Raw genomic sequence first — 27636 nt, forward strand, 5'->3', positions numbered from 1 at the left:
AATGTACTTTTTGAGAAACTACCTGTTATTTATTCTAATATTTATAATATTCTAATATTCTCCGTCAATTTGACGTCATAAATATTATTTATTAACAATCTATGTTGAATTTAACTGATTTAACTGATGTATATGATTATAAATCCTAATTAAAAGAAAAATTGTATTTTCTATAAATCTAATGTTCAAAGAATGCTGGAATTTTATAAGAATTATGAGTGATCGTACATATCATCGACTTTTCTGTCGTAATTTCAGAATAATGATCGAAGATGACCCCATCCAATTTCCTTTTCATCTCAAGAATTGCCTATAAATTATATTTCCACTCAAGGAACGATTAATCTATCGTTCTTCCATGAAAACTCGTCCGTGAAAGGATTTTCCAGCGTTTCACTTTTCACGGTACTTTCGAATCCATCGAGAAGAAAAGCAACTCGAACGATTCAGCTTTATTATTTGGCTCTTTTTTCGGTAATCGACGCATTGACTGGGATAAGATCGATTCAAGTTCCAAGAAACGAAAGGTCGCGATCGAACGAGGATCGAAAACGTATGCTCGATCGCGCGTTTACGTTGTACGTGACTTTTCGGCTTAATGCTTTCCACGCTATGGCGACGAATACTCGTTTCTCTTCGTGTGTACACGTTCAGCGAGTGCCACGAGAATATTGATGGGCTTTCGAAATGAATTAACCAGAAGAGACACTCCGGGCGATTCAGTTTCCTCCTTCCTCGTTGCGTGTTATTCTTTGTTTCGTGTATTATCTGTGTCTTCACCGAAAAGTCAACTATTTTCGACAAATAAAGAATCTTGATTGTTCCTTCCCATCGACACAAAAATCTCCATTTCTTCTTTTGGTTCAGAAAAGTTATATCCTATAAAGTGTATTCCCTATCATTTTTGTGAAACTATGATTTTCGATGAAAATCTATGATTTTTTAATAAAATAAAGTGTACAACGTTAGCTACAGTTGCGGATTTTGTTGTTTTTGTGTGCCTCTTTTGTGTGCCAGGCGATTAAATTCTTCCACAATTATTTTCAAGTAGTCTAACGTTTTCTATTTAGCAAAAGTGATCCGTAGCAATTAAATCAATTGCGCGCGCAGTAGAGCACCGGTTGATTTTATGCAATTGTGCGCCGTTAGTGTGGTTACCGCGAATTTTCACCTCTCTCCACGCCATGTTAGCTTCGAAGAAATGCTCGACGCGAAGCAGACCTTTCTACTTTTCATCGAATCGCCAGAGAGAGCAGCTTGCATGTGCATTTGGTAAAGGAATTGGAACCAATATGGGCAGAGTTTATTCCATAAAATAGACATTCCAACAGGAATTTCATTTGTGTGTTGCAATACAACTGTCAGGCTTTGAAACATTATTTACCTGAGAGTTTTATATACATTCGTAAAAAGTAACTTGTTTCTCGTGTCCTGGACAAATTTAATAGTGCATTTAGCTTTTTAAACTTCGAAAAAACACCATTTCTTCCAGATATTGCAAGATGGACTCGTCAGTGAAACTTAGAAAATCTTGTCTTAGATCATTTTTGGTTTATCCTTAATATCTTCAGTTCTGCTCAATGAAGCATTATGAAAAAAATCATGGTTATTCTACCGACTGGTGTACATGTTCGAGAATTTTTTCAGAATTTTTCGGATGCAAATTCGATTTTTAAAAAATTCGAAAATATTTTAACCGTCGATTTTTTGTAGAAGTTATCAAGCGACCGCATTTGTTTTCATACAGTATAAAGCTCTCGAAAGAATTAGTAATCTCTAATTTTTTCAGATTTTTCGAAGGGGTGGAACGTAGTGAAAAAAATAAAAAATAATTAAAAAATGGGGAAAAAGCTTTATATTGTCTTAATTACTTACGTGACCATGTTCATATTTTTGCAGCTATAACGTAATATTGTTACTATTAATGCGTAATTTTTTCAGATTTTTTGGAAAAGTGCGTTATTGTTAAAAAATTATGAATTCATGTTTCCTAATTTTTCATACGGAAAAAGGCCACACATGCTTTTAAAATAGATATAATTAAAATATATTTGTTTATATACTTTGTACATTGTACATTGCCGTATTTCTTTGTTTATTTATAGAATTATGAACACTTTTCAAAGAAATTTATTTTCACTTATAATTAGGCGTTATTATACTGTATTTATTACTATTTTAAAGGCCAATGAAACATTTTACATTTATGCCTTTATTAACCCTAGAATATGCTACTTAAAATGATTATTATCTTTCTCGAAAGAAAATAATGAAATTTTCAATTCGAAGTTACCAGTGTCCATTTTGGTTTCATTATATTTCTTTTTTAATAAATTGAACACATTATTGGACAAATTATTGGACACTGTATATGTAATATAACGTATAATATAATATATTGTTTAATTTTTATGTAGAAGTATTAATAATAGAGCATTTAGACAATTATGGTTCGAAGTAATCTGCCAATTTTGTGACAAAAGTTTCGCCATTTCTCGGCAAAATATGAACTTAGAAAGACACCTCGAAGGTTTCAATGCGAACTATGACCCTTGCCTCGCCAATTAATCTCTCAAAGACCTTAGAAACGATGTAAATTACAGCTAATCCACACAGTGTCCAGATTATTCCGAATTCCTTTATACAATTTTGCACCTTCGATGACTCGATTTCATTGTGCCCGCTAATTGGGCCGCGGGAACTCTCGATTCTCCGAGGAGTGTCCGGTTCACCTTGCGAGCGGCAGCGACCCTGGCCTTGATAGTGCTTCCGACGGAACGCAGGATCGTCTGGCGTCGCGACGGGCGACGGTGCCAAAAGGGTCAGCTTTCTCGGTACGCGGGAACCGCTGGAAACCCGTCCAGTCAGGTGAAAATCCGCTCGATTCGACGCTTGGTACCTCTCTTTGCACCTGCGTTCGCCTTATCGAGGGGGCTATCGCGATCAGAAACGGGGAAGAATCGATTCGAGATCTCGCGGGGAGGTCGGTGTACTCCGTACAACAACTGCCTAGAACTGGTACGTAGCCTGAGGACGATAGAAATCGTTTGGTACACCGCGAACGTGCTCTCGAGGCTGCTTCCTTGTTTGGATAACGAGAAAAGCCTGAATGGGGCATTGCTCGCGACTCAGAACTTCTGGAGTATCGTTTAGTCCTCATTGTTCGCGCGTCGGGCTACTTTGCGCGCTGGGACTTCCCTTAGGTCAATTATCCTCCTCTTTCGTTTACCATTTTCCTTCATCTACGATCCCTAACGCGCCAACGATCTTATTAATCGCCAACAGTTCGCGTTAAGCGGTGACGAATTGTGGAAATAGTTTCCTCGAGGTGAGCCACATTATTCCAGTCTCTTTCTTTCACTTTTATCAATCTGTGCTCGATGTACAAGCTGGTTCCAGCGACTGGGGGCCTCAACTGATCTCTATTCTCATTATAAAGTAAGGTCATCGAATAGATATACGCCTCGTGCAAAGGAAATCTTAGCATCAAGCACATACTACTTGACTGTCATCCAAAACAATGTAAATAAAATAATAAACTCACGCGAAAATATCAATAACACAATTGTCTTCCTCAAAGAAACAATACACTGTACTTGGAGCAACGTTGCTTGATACATCTGTACCAAAACGGTAATAAATTACTACTTTAAGAACTTATTGCAACTTGAGTCGTTGGGCATTGTTGAAGCAAGAAATTACCATTTGCATCGTTTATTTGCTGCGACTTCTGCGGTACGCCAAGTTGGAATATATCCATCTAACTTTGGATTCCGCGAATTAACTGTGCTCGGGTTAACTCGCGCGCGAAAATGTTCAGGCCAGATCAAAGACTTCCGAGGAATGCTGTTAAGTCTATACTTAGGCCCGTTCGTTATGCGTAATTACTGATATCATTTAACCGAGAGCCACGAGCTTGTTCCCTTCGCGAACGTTTATAAATTAGTCGTTCGGTTGTTCCGCGTGCGTACACTCGATCTTGTTATACAACAATCGACGTAAACCAGAATTTAATTGTCTGTCTCATTACTCGTATAGAAAGAATCAAGCATGAGAAAATTAGAAGCAGTCAAGTTTGGAAATAAACATGAATATTTATTGTAAATGTTAGTTGTTTCCTTGGGCTTATCATTTCACTGTTTTGCGTCGAAAGAAACGACTGTATTGCTAGAACGGAAACAGTGCGGATAAATTCAATGGCCCCGAGAGCGTACGCGGGTGTAGTCGCCTGTGCAGGTTGCGCCGTTGAAATCACCGGGAATACGCGCGAACTCGCGTGAATTTCCTCCGATTTCTTTCGTTCTTTTAATCGTTCCCCATCGCTTCTGTAGCTGGACGCAGCAAAAACGGTTCGCAAGATCGTCCTTAAAGCGGCGTTAAGGGCAGATAAAATCGCGATGAGTTTTCACGTGGCGGTGTCTTCGTGGAAAACATTCTGCTTCGCGGTATAACGTGTGTAATTACGGAACGACTGGAATTTCAGTAGAAAGTAAGAAAGTTTTTAACCCCTGACACGCGGCATCAGGCATCAGGCTAGTTTTCTGGCTGGTCTTCGTCTTCGGTTTTAATCAGAGACCGTTCATTAATTACACGCGGGTTTTATGCCTTTGTATTGACCAATGGTTAACTTCTTCGATGTTTATCGACGGTTATTAAAGTAAATATAAATTATACAATTGTGTTTAAGATGTTTCCTCTCACTTTCTATTTCGACTTTTACTTTTAACTCGTTATGTTAAAATAATACTTTGTATTTTCATGAATTCTTTTTTAATCCATAGAGAATAGTCTATATTTATATTTAAAATATATTGAACAAAGAAAAAATTGTGTTAGAATTTTCTACAGCATTTTTTGTATTTACAATTACATTATTACATTATACAATTAAATTGTTTTTTAATCCAAAGAGAATAGTCTATATTTTATTTAAAAAAATATTGAACCAAGAAAAAATAGTGTTAGAATTTTCTACAGCATTTTTTGTGTTTACAATTACATTATCAGTCAAATGCATCGTGAGTAAAAGAATTTTCGTTAAAAAGATTGCATCATTCGCGAAAGTTCTGTACCATGAGAGCCCCTGAATATTTCCTGGTGAAAATTTCGCATGGAAAATGCATTTTTATATAAATTAAATGTATCTTTTCCATTACCAATTCCATTAGACTGCCAAAGAGGGATAAAAAGACAAATCAACAAAATATTTATGGGGTTTTTTCTATTGTAATTCATCCTTTAAAGAACACTTGCTTAAATATCAATGATATCGTTTAAAATTGTTAATTTATCACATGCAAAATTTACTTTCTGCAAAATTCTTGGAGAACACTTATTGTTAGTTTCGCAACGGTGAATTCAGGAAGAATTCGCCAGGTTTCGCGTCGATGACCGCGGCAAATTGCATCGATTGCATTTTCCGGATAAAAAAAGGGTCCTGCTTGGGCTCGTGTACGTAATCGAGGGTGCCCTGACAAGCCGATCGTGAAAGGTGCTATGTACCGCGCGACGTTAATTACCGACGGTGTGCATTTCCGAGTTTTAATAAACTGACCGTCGTTAAGATCTCACGGCCAGTTAACTTCTTGCCCTCGTCAACCGGTCTCGTTACGTCGCTGTGCTTCGTAAATTCTGGAATACCTCCGCTGTAAACGAGATCAGCGAATCCATTTAAAAAAACGACACTGTTCGTTCAGACACTTACTTTTTTCGAAATGTGTCACTGGGTGTCTGATACGAAGCTAGTTTAATTGCATCCTTCGCTGTTAGGTATCCTACTTTCATCGATGGATCATGTGTTAGGGGAGGGTTCTCAAAATCGTGTCACTCGAGACATTTGTATTATATTTACACAGTCGAAGAAAAATATTTTACAAGCTTTTATCATTAATTTATTTCTCCACTTCTGTGACATCTCGTTTGTGTATTCAATTGGTTAAAATGAAAGGAATTAATTAATTTTAATCCTCTGAAGGGAATAAGTTCAGAAAATATCAAGATGGTCCAATAATCGAATATTTAAACTAGTCATAATTATTTATTTTGATGTTGTAGCCAAATATATAAAATTAAAAATCAAATAACCTAAGAAATAAGTCATGTAACCTTATAACATTAGTTCATTTAATTAATAAACACCAAGTTACATTATTTCCAATTTAATATTAATTTGTACGTGGCAAATTTGTATTTTCCAACTTATTAAGTTTTATCATCGCCTTTGACTCAAGATATCTTATCTTATCGTCCATAATTTGCCTCAATCTGCTCTGACGTGGAAATTGTTAAACGATCCAAGAATTTTTGAAGATAACTGATGTAGAAATATTAATAAACGAACAAAGTATAATTTTCTTTGCACTATCAGGATATTCAAGCTGTTCAATTAAGATAAAAATTCCCCATTTGCGGATTTTATTAACATTTAATTAAAAACTTATTCACGGCTATAAATATTTTCCAGAATTCTTAGTATTTATCAAATCGAATTAATTAAGAACATAAACAGCGAAATAGAAGCTATTAATATCAGTGAATATAACCGTATACTGGCAATGAACACTAAAATAGCAGATTTCGTAGATATTTTTCTATTTAATTTCTATATATCTTCGGTACAAATAATTAACAAATGAGTTAAAATAATTGGGTTATGTTATAACTCTACTTTAACTCAAGATGAAAGAATCGTAAAGAATTTAATATATCTGGTTTTAACTTATTTTTTCATGTAGATTCGCCCATTTACAATTTGTACCATTACACACCGGAAGTTTAACGTTGCAACGAAATTAATTACGAAGCAAACTCGTAGAATTCTCGTAGATCGTTCCTCGAATCGATTTACCTCTGGATCTTAAAATACTCGAGATAGCCCGAATGCTTTGAATAAATTAAACGATCCGAATAATTCGAACAATTTCGTAGCTGTTTAGCGTGAATGCCCACGAATACTAACTTCCATTTCTTTCGACATAATTTCAGGATGGAGATCGTAAATTGGCGAAAGACTAAAGATTAAACTATTACACTATTGTAGAAGTTATGGTCGTTTGGAAATGACACCACTTTTATGGGGGTTTTTCAATGTTTTTGATTTTTAATACATTTGTTTGACGCGCTACGGAAAAGTTGTTTAGTACTTTCTTGTAGATGCCTATGAACTCTCCTTCCCCCCCCAAAATTTCATTGAAATGTATTCACTATTGTAGGAGTTATGGCCGTTTTATAAATTGGACCATTTTTATGGGGTTTTTCTAATTTCTCGGAGCGAAGGAAATGTTCCATACATTTTGCTCTTATATTTTAACCTTGTATTACTATAATGGCGCACAGTATCCTTCACGCCAATGATTCTTCATCCTTTTTCCCTATAATAAATTCAAACAACATGAATCTTCTTACTTCTTTGGTAAATTATTTAAAAGAATTAAATTTATATAATAAATTAAAGAATTAATTTTACAAATATTGGTCCGAATTCATTGAATAAATACAACGAACTTTAGCATTAAAATGACAAATTGGAACAATTTCTTTCGAATAGTAATGGCACTCATAAGCCTGACAATTATATTTTAAACGTTTTAGTCGCAAGTGCATTCTTCGTAACGTCCGGCTGAAATGTATACATGCATATTGAGATGTCAGGTAGATTACTGGTGATTTCTTATTGTAGGATGCCGCGGCCATTTGTAACAACGCGACGGTTGAATCTATCCGAGTAAGATGTATTCCAGAAACGTGAAACTTGAAACGCGAATATCTTGCAGTGTGGCTTGTTTTCTTGCGCTAACTAAATTCCTGCTTGTTTTATTAGAATTACGTTCTATTTTCTGCGGTAGAAAGATCTGGCCGAGCCAATGGAAAGCTGCTTCGCTCTTTCAGCTGGAAAATACGTTTTGCTCGTACCACTTTCGATTTTACACTTTCCTACGCGGAGTTAATCGAAAATTAAACGACAACTGCCAGGAATCTTCAGAATGCAAAGCCACTGTTCATTTAAATATGAAAGAAATAAACCTAAAGAAACGTGTTTCCTATAATAAGCACGTTTCTGCTTCGACGTAGCAATTAAAGCAATATATCGCGTGGCATAATTCTCGAGCACCGACAACCATAACCACGGCTCAGAGATCGTAACCCCGAGCTGGCAATGACATTTCTAGCCAAGCCCACGAAATTTTTCGCGTTTACGCGAGTCTAATTACTCGGAAGATGGTATCGTCTGGTGGAAGGAACAGCGTAGCAATGGCGGGGACCCGGCGTGATTTAACGAACCACAACGCGCGGTTAATTGGTTCTGGGTGTGACGACGAATTAATGTATAAGGTAGCAACCAGGTCGTAATTAATTATTCGGTGGATACGACTAGGTGAAAAAAAACTAAAATTAATTGGCCGAGGAACAGCGCCAAGAAATTGCTCAATTGTCTTTGATTTATTGATAAACTGGGCCCGGAAACCAGTGTGCTTCATATTACGTATTATTCAGTTATAAGTAAATTTCTCTAAAATTACATATTTAGGTTGATTAGAATTTTTATGGGGGTCGAGACATCGAAACAATTATGCTGGTTGTTCGGTTCCTTAAATGAGGCTTCTTCTTAACTACTATGAACTGAAACGTCCAAGAAAACGGCAGATTTACACTTATATTCGATATTCCCAAGCAACTCTCATACATTTCAAGCTTTTCGATTGAATAGAAACAGAGTTATTGGTTGTTACTGTTAATCAATTGATCGTGATCAGTGTATACCTTTCGTATCCTACAAACTATTCATTTGTAATTGAGTTGACGTGTAAAGTTGAGCATATCTGAAAGATTTCTCTATTTATTTGCTCAACCCCTTGACAGCAGCCTTTGAAAACGTTCGAACACCTATCTGAGCCTAAATTGAGCTACGATCTCGAGGTTTTGAGGAGATTTTGGGGATCCGGGACCCGCTGTGTCGCAAGAAGGATGCGCCAAAGGTCGCATTAGCTTTATTTGCTCAACCCCTTGACAGCAGCCTTTGAAAACGTTCGAACACCTATCTGAGCCTAAATTGAGCTACGATCTCGAGGTTTTGAGGAGATTTTGGGGATCCGGGACCCGCTGTGTCGCAAGAAGGATGCGCCAAAGGTCGCATTAGCTTTATTTGCTCAACCCCTTGACAGCAGCCTTTGAAAACGTTCGAACACCTATCTGAGCCTAAATTGAGCTACGATCTCGAGGTTTTGAGGAGATTTTGGGGATCCGGGACCCGCTGTGTCGCAAGAAGGATGCGCCAAAGGTCTGAGCTTCTTCCCTCCGATGCAAATCGCCGAGTCGCGATTCTGTAACGCGAGGCAACGTCACGCTGGCTTCGGTATGCGATACGGACGATTAAAGCTTGTTCCAGCAGGCTGGCCACGGGGCGATTTGTCATTCGTCGTCGCCGTGGACCTTGCAACTCTCGCGACATGCGAAATACACATTTAAGGAGAGCGGCAATCGCGTAGATCGTCCACGTTGGGCGTTGCATCCCATGCACCGCGTGTAGAGGTTTATTCCGCGCGTCGTTACAAATAACCCCGCGTGATACATTCCGGTGTTCGCGTTCAGCGGGGTGGCTCCCGCTATCCTGGATATTTGTTCGCTTTAATATCGGCAGTTTTTTCCCCCCCGACCGCGGAAATTACGATTCCCTACGGGGCTTTGGAGCTATTTACGAGGCCACGAGGGCGGGTCGAGGTAACCAGACGTCTGAACGGTGTCTGGGGCCTCCGGTTTCGCGTCTTGTCATCGACACACGGTCTGCAACAGTGGTGCACAACCCTTCTCCAGCTAAACAAAGTGATTAATAACTTGTTAATTATCATTTATCGATAGGTTGAAACTACCCTTTCCTCGGTGAGGGCAGTTTTGATCCTGTGAAACAATATCTAGTAACTTTCGTGCCATCTAGCGCCTTCTTTTTGTACACTAGATGGGCAAATTTTTCGACGAAATTAAGAAATTTCAAATCGTTCTGAAAAAATTATTTTCGACCGCGGGGGTCAATTGTAATCATTTTTGGTCATTACACATACCCCCAAAATCCTACGCATAACTGAGTAAAAAAATTCCTTACCGAAAATATAATCTGTGGCCAGAAATATTAGTCATGCGAATCTTTGAAACATCATAACTTCCGAACGGATTGGACGATTTGAATGTTTAAAAAGGCAAACGACGCGTATTTTAGTGTAGAATATGTAGAAACTCCGAAAATATTCGGAAAGCTGTTCTATAATACCTTAAAATGAGCAAAACCCCATAAAAGTGATCTAATTTTCAAACAGCCATAACTCCTACAATAGTGAATATATTTCAATGAAACTTTTTTCTAAAGTAGAGCTCATGAGTACCTACAGAGAAGTATTACACAATTTTTCTATAGGGCGTCAAATAAAATTACTAAAAATCAAAAACGAATTTTTAAGGAAAAGTAGGTAGTATAGGTGCCTAAATTTTTGGACGAAAAAGAAAAATTTTAAATCGTTCTGAAAAAATTATTTTCGGTTGCAGGGATCAATTACAATCATTTTTGGTTATTATATATACCCCCGAAATTCTAACCATTTTCGAGAAAAAAATTCCACAAGTGGACAAATTTTCGGCAAAATTAAAATATTTCAAATCGTTCTAAAAAAATTATTTTTGATTGCAAGAGTCGATTACAATCATTTTTGGTCAATAGACATATCCGCAAAATCCTACGCATTTTCGAGAAAAAAATTCATTACCGAAAATATAAATTCTGACCAGAAATGGTACCCCGAAATTACATGCAAATCTTTAAAACGTCATAACTTCTTAACGGATTGGACGATTTGAATGTTTAAAAAGGCAAACGACGCGTATTTTAGTGTAGAATATGTAGAAACTCCAAAAATATTCGAAAACTTATTCCTTCGCTCCGAAGAATGAGAAAAACCCCATAGAAGTGGTCTAATTTTCAAACAGCCATAACTCCTACAATAGTGAATATATTTCGATGAAACTTTTTTCTCAAATAGACCTTAACGGTACCTACAAACAAGTATTACACAATTTTTCTATAGGGCGTCAAATAAAATTACTAAAAATCAAAAACGAATTTTTAAGGAAAAGTAGGTAGTATAGGTGCCTTAATTTTTCGACTAAATTAAAAAATTTAAAATCGTCCTAAAAAAATTATTTTTGGTTCTGGAGGTTGATTACAATCATTTGTGGTGAATAGACATACCCCCGAATTCCTACCCACTTTCTAGAAAAAAATTCGAAAAGGTATGAAATTTTTAGACAAAATTAAAAAATTTCAAATGATACTAAAAAAATTATATTCAGTTGCAGGAGTCAATTGAAGGAATCATTTTCTAGATATTCGAAGGTTTACGACCTCTAAAAATAAATTAACAAACTTTCTAACAAACGAAGAATTTCATTAAATTCTTATTAAATTGATAGTTCGAGCTAAAGTTGTTATTCTTTTTCACTAACCTAATTTTTCCTTTTTGTTTCAGGTGAGTAATGCAGTCGAATCCACAACTAGTTGTACAAGAAATTTCTCAGTGCAGGTATTCATCAAGATTACTCGTTATTAACAAAAAAACTATTATTTTTTAAATATGCTGCATTTTAGACTAGACAGCAAATTAATCAAACATATAATTTTATTTAATTTTCCACTACTTCTCGTGTTTCCACTAAATTTTCAGTTACTAAGTCCGCCCATAAGTTTGTGTCAAATTATATTATAAATTCATTTCAATAAAAAGAATTATGAGGTAAAGGGCTACTTTGATAGTCTTCAACGATGATGAAAGAAGTATAGTTGCAAAGGAAACGTTAAATTCACGGTAACGATACAGTTACGAAGCCTCAAACGTCGAAGATAATTACCCGTAGAACAGTCACCTAACTATTGCGGTAGTTTATTGCTATCAGCGATCGAACCAGTATGAATAATTACCGTCGTTCGCCAGAAAATCAGGAACTTGCATGCTGGGCGATATTCCGGTATTATCTGACCCACTTTCTCATGCTGAGCGTATGACTAATCGCTTAATCCTTCGCCATTAAAGTTCTGACTTCGCTAAAAGTCCTCTGTCAACGAAAAACAAGTGACAAACATGTCACAATTAAATCAATGTTATTCTTCACTTCGCGAAACGTTTCCAATTCTTTCCAGATTTTCTTCCACAAAGGTTGAATTTCTTTCCTTTCCTGTGACTCTTTATGCCTTTTTTCTTGATGAAGAAAGCTTTTGTGAGACAATCTGGTGTCCCAGAAAGTGTCTAGGTTGGTTGCTAGGGGGTTTCTTCGGTGTGGGGGCGCAGAACCATGAGCGTATGGAGCCCCCATGAATAAATTTATGGGTCACGGTCGAACGAAAGAGAAGCACCGGGTAATATTTCGCGTCGTCCTTGTAATTTCCGCGATTTGCACCCGCAAACTTGCCCGACACGTATAATTCTAGCCGCGGTGTTTGTCCCGTGATCCTCTCGAGCGATGCACGGTGCAGCCGCAATAAGATAGACTCTCTACGAGCCGGCTTACCAGGAAAAATCGCGTGCAATTTAAACGGAGAGCAATAATTCGCACCTCGTGGCAACCTTAAGGTGAACCCCAGGTTTACGACCACGGCTTCTCCATGGAAATGCACTTACGTGGCCTGTGCCAGCCGCCTCTGCAGAGCGTGCGCGATTTCCGTGAATGGAAAATGCGATAAGACACGTATCCTAGGGCCTTTCCTCCTCTCTACAGTGCGTTCTCTCGTTTTCAGAAAATTTCGAAATACGAGAACCACCTAAAGGGTGATTTTTAATCCCATGGATCCTCTGTTCCTCTGTTCCTCTTATCCTCTGTTAAAATGGAAAGGGATGAAACTGTTCCTACGCCCCAGGAAGTCGTGACACCAGTGCAAGCAACTAAAATAGTTTATATCGAATGGGGAATCGATAGAAACGCGGGTTAACGACTTCCCGACATACCTACGCGTTGATCTGTCTCGATTTGTCCATCCACGTATTTTTAGTTTCAATATTTAGTCGAGAACGTGATGGGAAATTGATGACCTTTCGTATGATATTTTTTGGATTTATACTTCGGTGTTATATCTCTACTATAACCCAGTGATCTTAAGTGGATCTCAGTGAAGAGTTTCATAGCTTCTTAGTTTCTTAGTTTCTTAGTTTCTTCACTGAGATCTATCTGTGATCCTCCACAATAAAGAAATACTGAAACGAATCCTTTAAATTAGTTTTAAAGTGTTTTTAGTTAATGTAAATAGCCTCTTTCTTTCTTAAGTCTCTTAATTTAATTTAATATCATTTCTGATATTAATGTGGCATTTTTAGTGTTTCTATTATTAACAACAGAGTATTTTGTACCAGGTAGAAACTCAGTTTGAGAAACACTGATGTAACCTATGCCTAGTCACCCACACAAAGTGTCTAGCGTGTGTAAGTGTGTAGTTATGAGCTCATATTCACTTTTATTCCTTTCCCTTTTTGTATTTTATTACCACGCCATTAAGATCATTACAGCATTCTTCATCTGTGACTCTAGGTATACACTTTTGCGCGATCATATCCTTAAAAAATGGCGGTCAGACACGTACTGTTTATCAAAATATTATAGTAGTGCTCGATGGACTACTGAGAAAGAAATAAAGAAATTCAAAAATTTCTAATCGTTCTAAAAAAATTATTTTTAGTTACAGGGGTCAATTATATTCATTTTTGGTCGATACATATAACCTCGAAATCCTAACCATTTTCGAGAAAAAAATTTGAGTAGGTGATACAGTTTTTCGGCGAAATTCAAAAATTTCTAATCGTTCTAAGAAAATTATTTTTGGATGCAGGGGTCAATTACAGTCATTTTCGGTCGATACATATATCCTCGAAATCCCAACCATTTTCGAGAAAAAAAATTCAACAAGTGGACTAATTTTCGGCGAAATTCAAAAATTTCTAATCGTTCTAAAAAAATTCTTTTTAGTTGCAGGGGGCAATTATAAGCATTTTTGGTCGATACATTCATTCTCGAAATCCTAACCATTTTCGAGATAAAAAATTCAACAAGTGGACTAATTTTCGGCGAAATTCAAAAATTTCTAATCGTTCTAAAAAAATTATTTTTGGATGCAGGGGTCAATTACAGTCATTTTCGGTCGATACATATATTCTCGAAATCCCAACCATTTTCGAGAAAAAAAATTCAACAAGTGGACTAATTTTCGGCGAAATTCAAAAATTTCTAATCGTTCTAAAAAAATTCTTTTTAGTTGCAGGGGGCAATTATAAGCATTTTTGGTCGATACATTCATTCTCGAAATCCTAACCATTTTCGAGAAAAAAAATTCAACAAGTGGACTAATTTTCGGCGAAATTCAAAAATTTCTAATCGTTCTAAAAAAATTCTTTTTAGTTACAGGGATCAATTACAATCATTTTTGGTCGATACATATATCCTCGAAATCCTAACCATTTTCGAGAAAAAAATTCCTTAACAAAAGTATAATTTCAGACTAGAAATGGCACTCCAAAATTTCGTGCGTATCTTTAAAACGTCATAACTTTTGAACGAATTGGAGGATTTTAATGTTTAAAAAAGCAAACGACGCGTATTTTAATGGAGAATATGTAGAAATTCCAAAAATATTCAAAAACTTATTTCTTCACTCCGAAAAATGAGAAAAACCCCCCGAAATTTGGTCCAATTTTCAAACAGCCATAACTTCTACAGTAGTGAATATATTTCAATGAAATTTTGGGGGGAAGTAGAGTTCATAGGCATCTACAAGAAAGTACTAAACAACTTTTTCGTAGCGCGTCAAACAAATGTATTAAAAATCAAAAACATTGAAAAACCCCCATAAAAGTGGTGTCATTTCCAAACGACCATAACTCCTACAATAGTGAATATATTTCAATGAAACTTTTTTCTGAAGTAGAGCTCATGGGTACCTACCAAAAAGTATTAAACAACATTTCCGTACAGTGACCAACAATGTTACTAAAATTCAAAAACATTGAAAAAACTCCATAAAAGTGATCCAATTTTCAAACGACCATAACTCCTACAATAGTGAATATATTTCATTGAAATTTATTTCTAAAGTAGAGCTCATGGGTACCTACCAAAAAGTATTAAACAACATTTCCGTACAGTGACCAACAATGTTACTAAAATTCAAAAACATTGAAAAAACTCCATAAAAGTGATCCAATTTTCAAACGACCATAACTTCTACAATAGCGTATATATTTCAATGAAACTTTTTTCTAAAGTAGAGCTCATGGGTACCTACCAAAAAGTATTAAACAACATTTCCGTACAGTGTCCAACAATTTTACTAAAAATCAAAAACGTTAAACCAAAAATGCAATATTTTTCCATAGTATTTAAAATTCTGATCAATCTCCCAATGATTACGACTACCGATTGGCGTTCTGCGTTGTTAGGCTGTCGTTCTCTCGTTAATTGCTCGCAAATTGACCGCGCCAGGAGCCATTCGATAATCGTTCGGTGCATTCTTACCTGTCTCGGGACCGCGCGATTTCGTCAGCAGCGCCGACGGCTATGTCTAACACAGGTATCCATAATTCCCTTCAGGCTGGTACCACAAACTGACCCACTTACGCGGCACAAGAACCAGTGGCACACCGGGTAAGTGCGTACGTCGTTACAAGTTGCGTACAGCTCGATTCTTTTGGGACACTCGCCACGGGGAATGTCGATCGTAAACTACTTTCACGAGAACAATTTATTCGCGATGATTGCTGCCGGAAATTCACGCGCAACAGGACGTCACATCGATCTTCTTAGATCCTAGATCTTCTTAGAACCTTCAAACGAATTGCTTCTGGCTCTAAACGTCGCTCAAGCATCATCAAAAGTATTATAGTAAATTTAATCGTAACAAATTAGAGAACAAAAAGTAAAAAGAAAATAAGATTTAAATTCTGTAATTAAAGGAAACTGAATATTTATTTTTATAACGAATGTGTTAAATTGAAAAATGGGTGACCATGCGTGGTAAGCATTAGTTTATTAGAAAGTGATATAGAAAGTAATGTGGTGTTAAATGTAACGATGAAATCTAATACATAAAATAGATAAATGTGGCATTAAAGATTATAAATGTACATTATTTATCGTAATTCATGGAAATTATTACAACGTGACCCAATTTATTAGGTGTAACATAAAACAGTGAGCTATTAAACTCTGCATAGAATTCTAATTAACGAAGAGCGTTAGAACATAACCGTGCATTTTAATTATCAATTTTCTAATGAATTGCGCGTACAGTAAAAACAATTAGAAATTTCTGCGTACCGATTCAACGAATTTTTAACGTTATGTCAGCCGTAGGAGAGAATCGAAGCATCTCAAACGCGTAGAAACTTCGTTTCTAATATTAATATTAGGAATATTAATATGGGAAGTCTCTGAGAACGAGAATAATTTGTAATTTTTGCATTAAGTAGCGCGTGTCGAGATCTTTGTCGGTTCGAGCCTTTGCATCATTTTAAATTTCTAAAATCTTCGTGGTTACGGTCAATTTATTTTGAAACTGTTGCAACATGGTTTATTCAGAACATTTTCAGGAACGAACTGATTTCTAAATTATTTTCCGAAACGTAAGAGTTGCAAAAATTATAAAAATATCATTGCTGTTTGGTCATTTTCGCTAATTCCATTAAAATACAAACGTTGAATGTTTTAATAGGAATAAAAAAACTATTTCAAAGTTATTACCTCGTATACAGACGAATTTAAATGCATTTTCTTCCATATAAAAAATTTAAACAAAAAAACATTCTTAAATAATTTCCCAAAATTAAATAATTATTTACTATCTCATGCTTGCAAATAAAGCGTATCTGCCTCGAAATAATCGAATAATATATAATATAAGAAAATTAGATATAATAAAGAAAATAATTAACATTGTCTTCCAACTTCCAAAGTTGATTATTTCGATAGAATTTAGCTGTGAGGTTGTTGAGTAGGAAAGCAATGAAGGAAGTAGAAATGGCAGGGAATTGATTAGGGTTCTAAGGAAAGGAGAATTAATTGGGCAAAGTTCGGTAGGGAGTACGGTTCGACTACGGTCAGAGGTATATCGTGAAATCTGTGGCCAAGTGCTGCCGGTATTACCGATTCCCGATAACATCCGCGAAGATTTACAGTCCGGAACGTCGAGGACTTTTAAGCCATGGCTGCCGGAGGCTGGAACGGATCCGTGGCCACGAAAGTGGAACGATAAATCTGCGAACAGGATAACTGGACGTTTAGCTTCCAGATTCTTCAAACCTCTAACGACTCGGGCGCAACGTGAAATTTATTTCAGGAGGAATAACCCCCGTGCATAAGTGCATCCGTCTATAGTCATTTATGCATTCGTTCCTGCGCTGAGGATGAAGGCTCCTTGCTTTTACAAGCCCTCACCATCAAATGTTACGCGCTGATTTTAATGACACCTCGTTCAAAAGTCTCCAGGGCAATTGCATTTAGAATATATTTAACATACGACGCCTAGATCCTCCTTAAACCCCTAACCGGTATCGTGGAACATTTCAACAGCACTTCTCTGAACATTTCTTCATTTTAGTCGATTTTTAAACGATGGTATAGACATTTCCAATGTTTTGAAAAAATTCATTTTCATTTAAAAACTTTTGTAAGTGCAAATGTAATCCAATTAATCTTTCGAGCCTTCAATTTTGGGTCTCTAGATTTTTAAAGGTTTTTAGAGCAATTAATTATGCATCATTTGAATTTAGAGGGGATCGAGGAATTGCAATGCGTTATTTTATGTTATAAAACTGAGATTTCTTCATTTTAGTCGATTTTTAAACGATGGTATAGAAATTTCAATCTCAACGTTTTAAAAAAATTCATTTCAGTTTCATTTTAAAACTTTTGTAAGTGCAAATGTAATCCAATTGATCTTTCGAGCCTTCAATTTTGGGTCCTTAGATTTTTAAAGGTTTCTAGAGCAATTAATAATGCTTCATTTGAATTTAGAGGGGATCGAGGAATTGCAATGCGTTATTTTATGTTATAAAACTGAGATTTCTTCATTTTAGTCGATTTTTAAACGATGGTATAGAAATTTCAATCTCAACGTTTTAAAAAAATTCATTTCAGTTTCATTTTAAAACTTTTGTAAGTGCAAATGTAATCCAATTAATCTTTCGAGCCTTCAATTTTGGGTCTCTAGATTTTTAAAGGTTTTTAGAGCAATTAATTATGCATCATTTGAATTTAGAGGGGATCGAGGAATTGCAATGCGTTATTTTATGTTATAAAACTGAGATTTCTTCATTTTAGTCGATTTTTAAACGATGGTATAGAAATTTCAATCTCAACGTTTTAAAAAAATTCATTTCAGTTTCATTTTAAAACTTTTGTAAGTGCAAATGTAATCCAATTGATCTTTCGAGCCTTCAATTTTGGGTCTCTAGATTTTTAAAGGTTTCTAGAGCAATTAATAATGCTTCATTTGAATTTAGAGGGGATCGAGGAATTGCAATGCGTTATTTTATGTTATAAAACTGAGATTTCTTCATTTTAGTCGATTTTTAAACGATGGTATAGAAATTTCAATCTCAACGTTTTAAAAAAATTCATTTCAGTTTCATTTTAAAACTTTTGTAAGTGCAAATGTAATCCAATTAATCTTTCGAGCCTTCAATTTTGGGTCTCTAGATTTTTAAAGGTTTTTAGAGCAATTAATTATGCATCATTTGAATTTAGAGGGGATCGAGGAATTGCAATGCGTTATTTTATGTTATAAAACTGAGATTTCTTCATTTTAGTCGATTTTTAAACGATGGTATAGAAATTTCAATCTCAACGTTTTAAAAAAATTCATTTCAGTTTCATTTTAAAACTTTTGTAAGTGCAAATGTAATCCAATTGATCTTTCGAGCCTTCAATTTTGGGTCTCTAGATTTTTAAAGGTTTCTAGAGCAATTAATAATGCTTCATTTGAATTTAGAGGGGATCGAGGAATTGCAATGCATTATTTTATGTTATAAAACTGAGATTTCTTAATTTTTGTCGATTTTTAAACGATGGTATAGAAATTTCAATCTCAACGTTTTAAAAAAATTCATTTCAGTTTCATTTTAAAACTTTTGTAAGTGCAAATGTAATCCAATTGATCTTTCGAGCCTTCAATTTTGGGTCTCTAGATTTTTAAAGGTTTCTAGAGCAATTAATAATGCTTCATTTGAATTTAGAGGGATCGAGGAATTGCAATGCGTTATTTTATGTTATAAAACTGAGATTTCTTCATTTTAGTCGATTTTTAAACGATGGTATAGAAATTTCAATCTCAACGTTTTAAAAAAATTCATTTCAGTTTCATTTTAAAACTTTTGTAAGTGCAAATGTAATCCAATTGATCTTTCGAGCCTTAAATTTTGGGTCTCTAGATTTTTAAAGGTTTCTAGAGCAATTAATAATGCTTCATTTGAATTTAGAGGGGATCGAGGAATTGCAATGCGTTATTTTATGTTATAAAACTGAGATTTCTTCATTTTAGTCGATTTTTAAACGATGGTATAGAAATTTCAATCTCAACGTTTTAAAAAAATTCATTTCAGTTTCATTTTAAAACTTTTGTAAGTGCAAATGTAATCCAATTGATCTTTCGAGCCTTCAATTTTGGGTCCTTAGATTTTTAAAGGTTTCTAGAGCAATTAATAATGCTTCATTTGAATTTAGAGGGGATCGAGGAATTGCAATGCGTTATTTTATGTTATAAAACTGAGATTTCTTAATTTTTGTCGATTTTTAAACGATGGTATAGAAATTTCAATCTCAACGTTTTAAAAAAATTCATTTCAGTTTCATTTTAAAACTTTTGTAAGTGCAAATGTAATCCAATTAATCTTTCGAGCCTTCAATTTTGGGTCTCTAGATTTTTAAAGGTTTCTAGAGCAATTAATAATGCTTCATTTGAATTTAGAGGGGATCGAGGAATTGCAATGCGTTATTTTATGTTATAAAACTGAGATTTCTTAATTTTTGTCGATTTTTAAACGATGGTATAGAAATTTCAATCTCAACGTTTTAAAAAAATTCATTTCAGTTTCATTTTAAAACTTTTGTAAGTGCAAATGTAATCCAATTAATCTTTCGAGCCTTCAATTTTGGGTCTCTAGATTTTTAAAGGTTTCTAGAGCAATTAATAATGCTTCATTTGAATTTAGAGGGGATCGAGGAATTGCAATGCGTTATTTTATGTTATAAAACTGAGATTTCTTAATTTTTGTCGATTTTTAAACGATGGTATAGAAATTTCAATCTCAACGTTTTAAAAAAATTCATTTCAGTTTCATTTTAAAACTTTTGTAAGTGCAAATGTAATCCAATTGATCTTTCGAGCCTTCAATTTTGGGTCTCTAGATTTTTAAAGGTTTCTAGAGCAATTAATAATGCTTCATTTGAATTTAGAGGGATCGAGGAACTGCAATGCGTTATTTTATGTTATAAAACTGAGATTTCTTTTAAATCGTGAGTGAAATGTGGTTCAAGTAACTCTCGCAACGAATGGTAATGATTGTGAAAGTACCTATGTAAAACATTCTTCGAGGCTCGTTTAATGTGTTTTATTAGCGATGTTTGAAACGCGATATGCGAATAGCTATACCCTCGTATAACGCGATTTCGATATAACGTGAATCATAAATTCTGCTCGGACCTTACATAACACAGTTTACGGTTTCACACAATGGAGCGTCGGTTTCTTTGTCTGTGTGGGTAAATAAAAATATGTCGTACTTTCTAAAATATTTTCTGTGTGCTCAAACTTTTCCCTTTTCATATATGTAAAGTCCAACAACTGAATTACGTTGCAATACTTAATATTGATTTTTACCATTTGGTAAATTGGGAACCAACTTTTTTTTTTCAAGCATTCAAAAAGTAATGAACATATATTTAATTGAACAATCATTAGAACGTCTAAAACTATCCTTGCAACGTATTGTAAATTAATTTATTCTTGTTACTATGTAAAATCCACATCTGTAGTTCCTTAAATATTACATCGTTGTACTAAAGGGTTTAATTACCCGTTAATAAATGAATAATAATAATATATTGTTAATGGGGATAGCACTGTGGTCGAAAGTATAGGCACAGAGATAGCAATAACGAGCAGAAGTCTTTATTATATAAGGTGAAACACATAATGATCTGTTACGTTGTGTCTGGACGATCTGTGCCTAATTCGACCACAGTGCATCTCCCATTGCTATCCCATTAACTATAGAACATTTGACAATAGTCCACTTAACACTTTACCGACCGATAGTCTATTAATCGACTGTTTTACCGACGAACACTTACCGACCGATAGCCTATTAATCGACTGTTTTATCGGTCGGTAAGCGTTGGTCGGTAAAACAGTCGATTAATACGCTATCGGTCGGTAATGTGTCGAGAGTTAGGATATCGTAGATGTTCTAATGTTCTACGTAGCCGTTCGGAATAATAGCTCTGCTTGCAAATGAGATTGAAACATCGTTCTCCAAAGTACGGAGTTCAGGGCCACGAGCTTCTTCTCGGCCATCCTTGATCGTGGTTTCCGATTCAGAGACACTTTGATGCCCACCGTCTGAATGAAAAGTGAAAAGCGATCGTCGTGGGAGCTGGCACACATATTTGCATCAGAGAAAGTCCCCATCTCCTCCCCTCCATCGCTCCCCCGGGATGCACTGGCTGCGTGTACATAATCGATGCATTAACACCTTGCATAACTCAGTGGCGGTATTAATCATCCCATTATGCGACCGTGGCTCGTGGTAACGAGACTCTTCGTGTCACACTCGATGCTTTCCACGCTCGTAACGTCGCACAGTGGCTAAAATTGCGCTGTGAGAAATATAGATCGCGGCAGGATTGTTTCCTCGCTAAGATCTATCGCGTATACAGCTTACGGGGCGCTAGATCTTTTCAATCTTTCAAACGTAGGCTTCTCTGTAACCCAACATGAGTCCAAAGTCCTATTACTATACCCATTATTTCTATTTTTTGAGTCAATTGAGTCGTTCCATTGAGCGGAAAGGTATGACGCGTAAAAAAGTGAGTTTCGCAATGGAGGACTGCTCGAACCGTTAAAGCAGAAGCTATTATATTCTCAAGGATCGTTTCAACGAGCACGAGGTGGTTAAATTACGGTTTCTACGGCCGGAGCAGATGAACGGTAACGCCTCCGTGAGGATTCCAAGTCTGACGGGAGTCGCGGAAGGCCAGTTATGGTGGATTCGTGGCGGAAAAAGGACAGGTTTATTGCCGACAGTTGCTCGCAACGGTACATACACGGGGAACGGAAAATTTCTACGAGATAACTCGGGTGGTTTTTTTTCTATGCGCGCGATTGTGCATTAGCATCGCGACGGCTGGCCGCCACCGTTCTTGAGTTGGAGACTTCAATGCGCGTCGCTACCACTAAGCGCGATCTTATCGAGAAAATTTGCGCAATCGAACAGCGAGAAAACAACGCTTTTATAGTAATAAATATCGAGTAAATTTTATTAGGTGTTCTAATGGTGTATTAGAAATAAACTCTCTCGTTTAGGGGGATTTCTTTCCACGTGGTTGGTATCTTTTCTTGGTTATTTGAAACGATGTGTTGGAGTAAGCATTGGATCGCTCAGGAAACGTAAGGATTTAGTGAATTTTAGCGTTAAATGTAATTATGGTTGAAATAAACGAGTGAGACGCGATAATGTCAGAGTAATTAAGTTCCTTTTTATGACATTACTCGTTGAACTTATGATATCAGACAAATGGATCCATTTCGATAGTGCATTTTCGATATATGCTTGAATATGTGTGAACAAGTGGTCAGTCGAGTGTGTAAATTGCAAAGAACTTGGAAATTATTTAAACAATCAGTAAAAATAAATGGTTGGCCTTTTGCATACGTAATTTATTTGATCATGAACTGGTTTACATCACACATTTATAAGTTCGAATAACCATGAATCAGCTATTAGCAATTAATTTTGATGTTCTCTATTAAATTAATCGTTTGCAGTACTTCTGATACATCTGGGAAAGTATAACAATTACTGAAAGCTACTGCCAGCCTCTCACAGCCTCTGCATGACCATCGATTATGTTTCTGACAGCGTATGACGATTACTACTGACTTCTGCCTGCCTCTGCTGGCCTCTGCTGACCACTCCTGTCACTTCTGACAACGTAGAACGATTGCAACTTCCTATTGCCTGCCTCTGCTAGTCTCTGCTTGCCTCTGCTGACCACTGCTGACCTTTCCTGATGCTTCTGACAACGTATAACGACTATGACTGGCTACTGCTTGCCCCTGCTAGTCTCTGCTTGCTACTACATGTCACTGGTGGACTCTGCTGGACTCTGCTGACCACTGCTGACCACTGCTGACCACCTCTGATGCTTCTGACAACGTATAACCATTACTACTTGTTACTGCTGGTCTCTGCATCCCTCTGCATCCCTCTGCTGGCCTCTGTTGACCCCTGTCGACCACTGCTGACCACCCCTGATGCTTCTGACAACGTATAACGATTACAACTTGCTATTGCCTGCCTCTGCTGGCCTCTGCTTGCTACTACATGTCACTGGTGGCCTCTGCTGGCCTCTGCTGGCCTCTGCTGACCACTGCTGACCATTCCTCATACTTCTGACAACGTATAACGATTGGAACTGGCTACTGCTTGCCCCTGCTGGTCTCTGCTTGGTACTACATGTCACTGGTGGACTCTGCTGGACTCTGCTGACCACTGCTGACCACTGCTGACCACCCCTGAGGCTTCTGACAACGTATAACTATTACTACTTGTTACTGCTGGTCTCTGCATGCCTCTGCATCCCTCTGCTGGCCTCTGTTGGCCCCTGCCGACCACTGCTGACCACCCCTGACTACCCCTGACCACTCCTGACCACCCCTGATACCTCTGACATGATGTATAAGTGTTCAAGCCTTGTACAATGTAAATCTATGGCAATAAATGATATAATTTAACAGAATTCTATGTGTTCTCATCATTTTTACCTTTCCTTTCCTCTCCAAATCATTCCCTTAGCTTTAAGAGACCGTTTTCCCGGTTAAAATTGGATTCCCAAAGTGCCCAAAATCAAAAATTCAAAGTCCTGAAACAATTGGAAAGTCCTGAAACAGTTGGAAAGGCCTGAAACAGCGAAAAAGTCCTGGAACAACGAAAAAGTCCTGAAACAGCTGGAAAGCCCTGAAACAGCGAAAAAGTCCTGAAACAACGAAAAAGCCCTGAAACACCGAAAAAGTCCTGGAACAGCTGGAAAGTCCTGAAACAGCTGGAAAGGCCTGGAACAGCTGGAAAGTCCTGAAACAGCTGGAAACGCCGAAAATTCTTGGAAACTCTGAATTTTTAGCAAAGTTCTGAGTTTCAGGACTTCGTAGTGGGTTCAGGGAGTCTTATAACTAAGGTAATGACTTGGAGATGGAAAGGAAGGTAAAAAATGATGAGAAGACATAGAATTCTTTGTAATTATATCATTTATTGCCATAGATTTACATTATACAAGGTTTAATACATATACATCGTATCAGAAGTATCAGGGGTGGTCAGGGGTGGTCAGCAGTGGTCAGCTGGGGTCAGTAGAGACATGTAGAGGCATGTAGATGCATGCAGAGACCAGCAGGGGCAGGGAATAGCAAGTTGTAATCGTTATACGTTGTCAAAAGTATCAGCAGTGGTCAGCAGTGGTCAGCAGTGGTCAGCTGGGGTCAGTAGAGGCATGTAGAGGCATGTAGAGGCATGTAGAGGCATGTAGAGGCATGCAGAGACATGCAGAGACCAGCAGGGGCAGGCAATAGCAAGTTGTAATCGTTATACGTTGTCAGAAGTATCAGCAGTGGTCAGCAGTGGCCAGCAGTGGTCAGCTGGGGTCAGTAGATGCATGTGGAGGCATGTAGAGCCATGTAGAGGCTTGTAGAGACCAGCAGGAGCAAGCAATCGCAAGTTGTAATCGTTATACGTTGTCAGAAGTATCAGCAGTGGTCAGCAGTGGTCAGCAGTGGTCAGCAGTGGTCAGCAGAGGCCAGTAGATGCATGTGGAGGCATGTGGAGGCATGTAGGGACCAGCAGGAGCAAGCAGTAACACATAGCAATCCTTATACGTTGTCAGAGGCATCAGAAGTGGTCAGCAGTGGTCAGCAGAGGCTGTGAGAGGCTCCCAGTAGCCATCAGTAATGGTCATACGTTGCCAGATGTATCAGAAGTGATATCTGAAATGATATACATATGTACACTCATCCATATCAATAATAAAAAAGAATTTATCTTTGTTCAATAATTCAAATATGATCAGGGGGGTCTTAAAACGTGTATTTCACAAAATTTTTCATTATAGTACCTTGCTTATGTTCGTCTACATACATAAGTCAAAAAATAAAAAATACCTGGCCAGTCGAGACTTGGAATCGTATGCCTTTTGATCGAATTTAATTTATCCAAGATCGAGAAGGCAAAGGTAGGCAAATCGAAGCATTTATTTCCCCCCCCATAAAACATGGCGACCTTCCTGCGCGCGACTTTTCGATCCCTTTTCGATCAATCGGGGCAACGAATGCGCGAAACGACGAGGAACGTAATTTACAACATCCTCTCCGTTCCCCAAGGCTGTCGATCATTAAATTATCAGGCTGCCCTTTTTTTTTCTCTCGCGCTACCAATCGGGGAACAAGCGCAGAAAGAAATGGCCTCGGTTCACCGATGGCGGCGGAAACTGTCGCCGTTCGCGCGAAATCCATTCACCGGCGACCGTTTCACTTTTATGGATATTATTATCGCGCACGATCGGGAATTGCGCGTGATTGTCGAATTCCTTTACGTTTTTCATCAGCATCGTTTCTTGTTGCGTAAGAGAGTCGACGAAACAACCCGCGCAACTATTGAAATTGCTTCTTTGGAACGCGTTTATTATTCTCAGACAACTATTCTCTAAATCCTTGAATTTTGTTTCGCTTCTTCGAGTACTATTGAGCTGAGCTCGACATAGCGAAATTTCGATAATAATCGCCCAGAATGAGTACTAATCGCTTCAATTTACAGTAAAAATATTTTCAGCCATTTATAGTTTATTTAGACGTGGTCTGGAAATCAAATTCATGAGAAATATTCACTATTGATCTCTTTACAGTAATTTAAAAATTGCTGCATCCTCCATTACCGACCGATAGCCTATCAATCGACTGTTTTACCGACCAACGCTTACCGACCGATAGCCTATTAATCGACTGTTTTATCGGTCGGTAAGCGTTGGTCGGTAAAACAGTCAATTAATAAACTATCGGTCGGTAAAGTGTAAAACAAAGATTTTTCATAAATAATCAAATATATTATAGATTAGAAATGATCTCTACTTGCATGCTAACCAACCTAACAAGTTGGAAGCTCGATGGAGACACTGTAACTCGAAATATCTCTAGTTTTTTCGAGGTCCAACTGTATTTTTTCGTTATTGAAAATTAGTGGAAATTGGAAAGTGAATGTTGTTTCACCGTTTCAGAAATGCGTTGGTTTCGTGGCCACGCCGAGGCACCGAGACTCTTAAGCCTAAGTCCTCTTCAAGCCGATGAAGACCTTGACGGAGCATCTTACCACTTTCATGCCGCGTCTCAGTACAGAGGTAAGAATCGTGAGAAACCACCAATACAATTACCTGGTAAAAACAGGATGCGACTTGGTAACTTTCGTAACACGAATTACGATCGTTCTGGGCGTCGTTAATTAGCCACAGTAATATAGTAATTTCGTCATTAATTGCATCTCTGTGAATGGGCAAAAGACACACACAAAACTCTCCAAGATATTTGTAAGAGACAAACATTGCAATTTTATAATCGTAACATTGTAATATTTAAAAAAAATTAGGATCTTTTATTATCTTGACGAGCAATATTAAAATGCTTAGAAGGAGACTTGGTTTTCTATAAAATCAAAGAAAAAATCGCTTGGCCCAACCACGTTCCGTCCTTTTATTTGAACATATTTATCTTTCTTCTTTTTGAGTTAAATGCAGATATTTACGAAGCGTTTACGAGACACAAAAGTTGCCCAATTATTTTCTGTAAAATGTTTGAAAAGAAATTGAATTTTAATTGCGTTACGCTTTAAGACTTCCTCGAGGTTTGTCTGTTGTTATGATTGCACGTTCCGTTCCTAATTATAATCTGCGTTTTCAATTTTATAACGCAGGGGAACAAGTTTGAGCAGTTTCGTTGCAACTAAATTGCCCCTGGCTTCTGGCGAAATCGTTCTTTCGTCTCTTTTCTCGTCCATCGGTTTGTCATGTTACATTTACCACAGAAATGTCCAATCTTTTATTACCGCGAAACGCTTTCTGCAATCCTTTCTAACCCCAGGTCTACTTACCCGTGTAACTCGTGGCTACACGCTCCGTCATTACCGTCGATACTCGTGAAATACAGATATCGAGCTTGCTTCCTGCAATTCGCTAAATTCCCTTTAATATTTACTTGGGGGGATCGCAAGAAGTTACTGCATCGTGTGTTTATGCAACGTTGAAAAACGATTTGCGAAATTACACTTTTTATATTAATTATGCGCCACGTTAAGCTTCTCCCATCTC

The 27636-nt window shown here is 37.0% G+C and overlaps 1 protein-coding gene across 3 annotated transcripts in view; it reads left to right on the top strand.

The window, feature by feature from the left end:
• Positions 1–27636, top strand: part of LOC122402852 (inaD-like protein) — a 53982-nt gene that overhangs the window by 18518 nt on the left and 7828 nt on the right. For 2 of the 3 annotated variants that reach the window (XM_043405995.1, XM_043405996.1), the window contains exon 2: positions 26554–26673. The exons of the other annotated variant lie outside the window; for it this stretch is intronic. In XM_043405995.1, coding sequence (XP_043261930.1) covers positions 26556–26673 — 118 coding nt within the window. In that variant the 5' untranslated portion in view covers positions 26554–26555. The remainder of the gene's footprint in view (positions 1–26553; positions 26674–27636) is intronic. 3 annotated transcript variants of the gene reach the window in all.

Source organism: Colletes gigas, unplaced genomic scaffold, assembly GCF_013123115.1.
Source record: "Colletes gigas isolate AHSC1104 unplaced genomic scaffold, ASM1312311v1 Colletes_gigas_Sc00040, whole genome shotgun sequence".
Lineage (NCBI taxonomy): Eukaryota > Metazoa > Arthropoda > Insecta > Hymenoptera > Colletidae > Colletes > Colletes gigas.